Source organism: Corapipo altera, unplaced genomic scaffold, assembly GCF_003945725.1.
Source record: "Corapipo altera isolate COAL_440 unplaced genomic scaffold, ASM394572v1 61398, whole genome shotgun sequence".
Lineage (NCBI taxonomy): Eukaryota > Metazoa > Chordata > Aves > Passeriformes > Pipridae > Corapipo > Corapipo altera.
Genome location: NW_020886173.1, coordinates 1 through 5,888, shown reverse-complemented (window position 1 = coordinate 5,888; position 5,888 = coordinate 1). Strand labels below are relative to the sequence as shown.

Here is a 5,888-nt window from a genome sequence, read left to right as displayed (position 1 = left end):
TCCCTGTCCCCCATCCCTGTCTCCCATCCCTGTCCCCCATCCCTGTCCTCTATCCCTGTCTCCCATCCCTGTCCCCCCAGCCCCTCGTGGGGCTCTCGGGGCCGCAGGAAACCGTCGCGAGCGGAGGAAGCGGCAGAACCCAAACCACACGTCACGTGCTGAGCCCGCCCGGCCCCCACACCACAGAGAGAGGGGAGGGGGGGGGACACACGGCCTGGACGGGACCCCTCGGAGCTGTGGGACACTGAGGGACACGGTGGGACACTGAGGGACACGGTGGGACACAGCAGGACACAGTGGGACACGCCGGAGGATGCCGGAGGTGGGAGGATGGAGGAGGCGGTGGTGAAGCAGGGGGGGATCTACCTCCAGCTCCAGCAGACCTTCGGCAAGGTGAGGGGGTGTGGGGAGCACGGGGGGGCTCGGAGGGCTGGGATACAGTGTGGGATCCAGAGGGATTTGGGTGCTCCCAGCCCTTGGCTCCTGGGCCATCCGTGGGCACGGGCAGGGGGATGGAAGGTGCCGGGGACACTTTGTAGGGCCAGGGGGTGGCTGGTGTGAGCTGGGGTGAGGGATGTGACCCCCAGAGCTGGGGGGTGAGGGATGTGACCCCAAACCTGTGTTGGGTGATGGGTGTGGCCCCCAGACCCACACAGGGTGACTGATGTGACCCCCAAAGCCAGGGGGTGACGGGTGTGACCCCAGCCCCACATTAGCTGATGGATGTGACCCCGAGTCTCGTGTTGGGTGACAGATGTGACCCCCAAACCTGTGTTTGGTGATGGGTGTGACCCCCAGACTCACACTGGGTGATGGATGTGACCCCCAGACCCGCACAAGGGTGGCTGATGTGACCCCCAGACTCACAGTGGGTGGCTGATGTGACCCCCAAAGCCAGGGGGTGACGGGTGTGACCCCCAGGCCCACATTGGGTGACTGATGCAACCCCCAAAGCCTCTCTGCTTCCGTGCCTGATAAACTGGGGTTTGGCAACAGCTCCCAAAAGGGAAGGAGCTCGTGGCCGTCTCCAGCTCCGTTCCCTGGTCTCATTCCCCGTGGACACCCTCCAAAGGGGATCCAAGTGCCATGGGAAGGGCAGGGAAGGCGGGCAGGGTGCAGGCAGGGCGGGCAGGACATCCCCTCCCTGGGGCAAGGCAGGAGCACACGGTGCCTGCAGTGCTGGGGGGACAGAGAACAGGACAGAGGCCACCCCAGCGTGGATCCCAGCATCCATTCCCAGGGAAAGGGAGCTGTGTTTTGTTGGATCCTGGGGGCCCAGCAGGCCCCGGAGCAGGAGCTGCCGTGGAGGATGTGCTGGTTTGGGTGCAGGACTTCCTCTGTCCCCACTTCCCCTCTGACACTGGGGCCTCCCATCCCATCCCCTGTGAGCCCCGAATTGCTGCTCCGTGGGGGGCGAGCTGGGAACGTTTAAAAGCTGGTGTGTCCAGGGAAAATGGAGGGAACAAGTTGCTGGAAGCCCTTCAGCAGCAGGGAGGAGGCCTGGGCAGGGCTTTTGGGTGCTGCAGGGGTGGATCTGGATGGTGGGCGAGGGCAAGGATGGGAATGGGATGCTGCTGGTGCCTTTCCCAGCTGGAAAAGCCTTGCTGTGCCTCAGGGATGTTTATCCAGGGATATTTAAACCCCAGTTTACCTCTGGTCAGTCCCGGGCGAGGTGCAAAAACCCCGCCCAGACCCCGGAGGGCTTCCCCTGTGATCCTGAGGGAACAAAAACTCCCGGGAGGGCGAGCAAACCCACCTCTGCGAGACGCAGTGGCTCTTTCAGATTCTGGCTCTTAGGACTGAAAATATTTCAAAAGAACACTTTACAACTGACCGAAGGTCAGCTGAACTGTGACCCAGACGTGCCTGTTATTTAGGAATGTTGGGGCTGGTCCTTATGATATTTGGGTGTAAGTCATGAGGGTACATCTCTGAAGTAGATTCTCCCCGTGGCAGAAGTGGAAGAAGTTCTGGGGCGTCTTGTACCGGGAGAGCTCCTGCTCCACAGCCCGCCTGGAGCTGCTGGAGGGCTCAGGGCCAGGGGAAAAGGCCCGGAAAGGCGAGGGGAGCAAGAGGCTGGTCCGGCTGAGCGACTGCGTGCACGTGGCCGAGGCGGGGGGCGATGCCACCTGCCCCAAAGACACCGTCCCCTTCCTGCTGGAGACCACGGACAGGCGCTTCCTCCTGGCTGCCGACGGCGCCGAGGCGGCCGACTGGATCCAGAGGCTGTGTGAGCTGGCATTCCCGGTAGGATAACCGGGATCCCGCAGGGTGGAGGGGTCCATGGGGGGGAGTTGGTGTGACGGGGTATCCAGAGGCTGTGCGAGCTGGCATTCCCAGTAGGATAACCGGGATCCCCCGGGGTGGGGGGGATCCATGGGGGGGTTGGTGTGAGGGGGGATCCAGAGGTTGTGCGAGCTGGCATTCCCGGTAGGATAACCGGGATCCCCCGGGGTGGGGGTCCGTGGGGGAGTTGGTTGCCTTTAAAATGGGGGAAATAGTTCTCTGAGGAAGTCAGGAAGCAGCTCTTTGGTTGCACACACACACAGCAGAGGCCTTTATGATGTTTATAACAACATTATATCAACATAATATCTAACACAGTATCTAACTGGGATACCTGGGTGTTGCCTCACTGGTTACACCCATCCCCAAAACCATCCGTCCCGCCACCCCACCCTCGCCACCCCTCCTGAATTTGAGTCGGTGGTCCTGAAACCACCAGCCTTTCCTCCCAGCCCTCGTCACCCTCATCATCTCTGCCCCCCTTGGAACGGCTTCAAGGCTTCTGAGTAGTTTTGGCTTGGCCGTATCCAACGGTGTGCCCCTGTTACACCTCATTCCGAGCACATTTTTCCCGATAAAGGTGTTTTTTCTCACCTCGCTCAAACCTTTGTCCACTGGAATTCTTGACAAGGAGCGTCAAAGAACAATTTCAGACGTCTTGTACCAAAGGTGCTTGGCTAAAAAGGGCTGAAAGAGCCACGCTGAGATTTTATATCATGTTGAGTTTAAGGTGTCCATGCCACGCTCTGCCCTCACTCACTGGCCGCTCTCTTCCGGGCAGAGGAGCAGGGAGGAGCAGGCAGCAGGCAGGGACGGCCCTCAGAGCTCTCTGGGCACTGATGGACAGTTCTCCATGGAGGAAAACTCCCTGTACAGCTCCCGGGGCAAAGGTAGGCACCGGGAAGTGGGGATGGAGCGGCGGGCGGGGGTTTGCTGGGGTGAGAGGCAGCGCTTTATCCCACAGCCCCTCATCCCCACCTGCACCAGGGAGCTTCCTCGTGCTTCCCCGTGCTTCCTGGTGCCAGGGAGCAGCTCCCAGCACAGCTCCCAGCAGTGTGGTGGGAAGTCTCCTCCCGAAACATCCCCTTCCTGCTGCGGTTTGGCAGGGCCGGCTTTGCCGCACTATCGCCCGCGGCCGGAGCCCTCCGGCCCTTATCGGCCGGACACTGCCCCAGCCGGGGAGGGTCCTGAGCCCCCCGGGGCGGGAGGTGCCCATTCCACCCTTTTTCCCCCCCCTGCAGCCGGCCTGGAGCAGGAGTTCGAGGTGATGGTGAGGGCCACGCAGTCGTCGCAGCGCTGCCGGCTCTGGGGCCGCTGCATCCTGCGGGCCGGGGAGGAGGCGCTGGAGCTGCGGCACTTCCAGAGCTCGGAGCTGCTCTACAGTTGGCCCTACCGCTTCCTCAGGCGCTTCGGGAGGGACAAGGTCGGTGGGGAAGGGTCTAGAGTACAAGTGCTGTGGGTTACTCAGCCTGGAGAGGAGGAGGAGGCGCAGGGGAGACCTTATCCCTCTCTACGACTCCCTGACAAGAGGGGGAACCAGGAGGGGTCGGACTTTTCTCCCAGGACAAGAGGGCACGGCCTTGAGCTGCCCCAGGGGAGGTTTAGGTTGGACATGGGGAAGAAGTTCTTCCCAGAGAGAGGGAGATTAAGCCCTTGGAATGGGCTGCCCAGGGAGGGGGTGGAGTCCCCGTCCCTGGAGCTGTTTAAGCAGAGCCTGGATGTGGCATCAGTGCCGCGGTGTGGGGGACAAGGTGGGGTTGGGTCACAGGTTGGGCTCGATGATCTCAGAGCTCTTTTCCAAGCTCAGTGACTCTGTGTGGGTGTGGGCAGAGCGGGCTGGGATGCAGAGATTGATGCTGTGTGTCCCCCCTCCCTCCCCAGGTGACGTTCTCCTTCGAGGCCGGCCGGCGCTGCACCTCCGGGGAGGGCAACTTCGAGTTCGACACCCGCCAGGGCAACGAGATCTTCCAGGCCATCGAGTCGGCCATCGACGCCCACCGGGGCCGGGGGGGCCCTGGAGAAGAAGCCCCCCAGCCCCTTGGCCACTCCAGGACGCCCAGCTGGGCGCAGGGGCACGAGGAGCCCGGCGGCCCCAAGGAGCCCGCCCGTGAGGGGAAGGTACCCAAAGCCAAGCCCCCCGTGGTGATGCCCCCCCTCGGCGGCTGCTCCGGGGCTGGGGAGCCTTCCCGAGGGGCTGATTATCCCTACGCCGAGCCCTGCGATTCCCTCCTCCGTGGGAAACCCGCGGTGCCGGGCAAGAGCTGGAAGCAGGATGCCCCGGCCAGGGCGGAGTGCGAGTACGCCGTCCCCTTCGACACCATCGCCAAAGCCCTCCTGGCCCGCCAGTTCGGCGGCCTGGGGGGCCCCGAGGGGGGTCCCGACCCCCTCTACAACCCCAGGGAGCCCGGGGGGGCTCCCCAGCAGCCCCCCCAGCAGCCCCCCCCGCGCCCCACGGCCGCCAAGCCCGAGCACATCTACGACGAGCCCGAGGGTCTCTCCGCCCTGGCCGTGTACGACGAGCCCGAGGAGGTGAAGGGCGAGGCGTGGAGGCTGCAGGCGGCCCCCGAGGAGCCCCCCGGGCACGACCAGCCCTACAACCCCCAGCGGGACGACTACGCCGTGCCCAAGAGACCCGTCCCGCTGCGCCAGCCCTTCCTGCTGCAGGGCAAGGAGTGGCTCGGCGACACCGACTACGACAACGTGGCCCTCAAGGTGGCCAAGAAGAGGAACCTGCAGTGAGCGGGAAGGGGAGGAGAGGAGGGAAGGACCCACCCCCGGCTGTCCCGGGCAGAGTTATCCCGACCCCCGCAGAGCTGAGACCCCCTCCCAGCTCAGCGCACCCGCGGCTTGGGGGGGACAGGCATCCCTGGGGAGGGGCGGGGGCACATCTGGGCAGTGCTGGGGCACATCTGGGCAGTGCTGGAGCACATCTGGGCAGCAGCAGGGGCACATCTGGGAAGCTCTGCAGTTGCGATGCGCCCACTGGAGGGCAGTGCGAGCCCACCGTACAACAGCCCGTGCCCACCGTACAACAGCCCGTGCCCACCGCTCTGGTCCCCCCGCTGCCCCGGGTGCCAAATCCCTCCCCTCGTCCCGCTCAAAGCTCGGGAATACCAGCTTTGCCCGGCACGGACCCCCGCACACCCCTCCAGAGGCAGCAGGAGCATCCATGGGCCTGGGATGCTCAGGCTGTGCCGGCTGGGGATGCACATCCCACACCTCGGGATGGACAATCCCCAGGGATGCCCCTCCTGCCCCCGAGAACCCCCGTGCCCACACGCAGCCCCCCAGTGCTCCCAGTATGCACCAGTGGCCGTGGCAGGGCTGGGCGCTGTGCCCGTCTGAAGGTCCTGCCACATCCTCCCTCAGCGCCAGCAGGGCCATAAATGCCTGCTGTTTCAGCCACGTTTTTATTTTTAATTCTTTTTATGAATCCACTTTCCACCCCACTCTGAATTATAGATGGAATGTTTGGCTTCATTGTCACGGAGATTTTCGTGGCTGGCTCTGCTCCTCCCAGTACGGACCAGTATGTGGCTGGACACAGCCTGACTTGCTCTGGGTCCTCCTCCTCCTCCTCCTCCTCTTCCTCCTCCTCCTCC

The 5,888-nt window shown here is 63.8% G+C and overlaps 1 protein-coding gene across 1 annotated transcript; it reads left to right on the top strand.

Annotated features, from left to right (window-relative positions):
• The first annotated feature begins 23 nt into the window (after positions 1 to 23).
• Positions 24 to 5,882, top strand: DOK2 (docking protein 2). Its single transcript, XM_027632221.1, has 5 exons — positions 24 to 393; positions 1,957 to 2,247; positions 3,068 to 3,176; positions 3,528 to 3,709; positions 4,168 to 5,882. Exons 1-5 carry the CDS (start codon positions 331 to 333, stop codon positions 5,023 to 5,025), a joined length of 1,503 nt encoding a protein of 500 aa, XP_027488022.1. The 5' UTR covers positions 24 to 330; the 3' UTR covers positions 5,026 to 5,882.
• The last annotated feature ends 6 nt before the right edge of the window (positions 5,883 to 5,888 follow it).

Coding starts and splice junctions, on each gene's coding strand:
- DOK2 (XM_027632221.1), top strand. CDS start 331: ATGGAGGAGGCGGTGGTGAAGCAGGGGGGGATCTACCTCCAGCTCCAG. Junction 394..1,956: donor TCCAGCAGACCTTCGGCAAG/GTGAGGGGGTGT, acceptor TCCCCGTGGCAG/AAGTGGAAGAAGTTCTGGGG. Junction 3,177..3,527: donor GTACAGCTCCCGGGGCAAAG/GTAGGCACCGGG, acceptor CCCCCCCTGCAG/CCGGCCTGGAGCAGGAGTTC.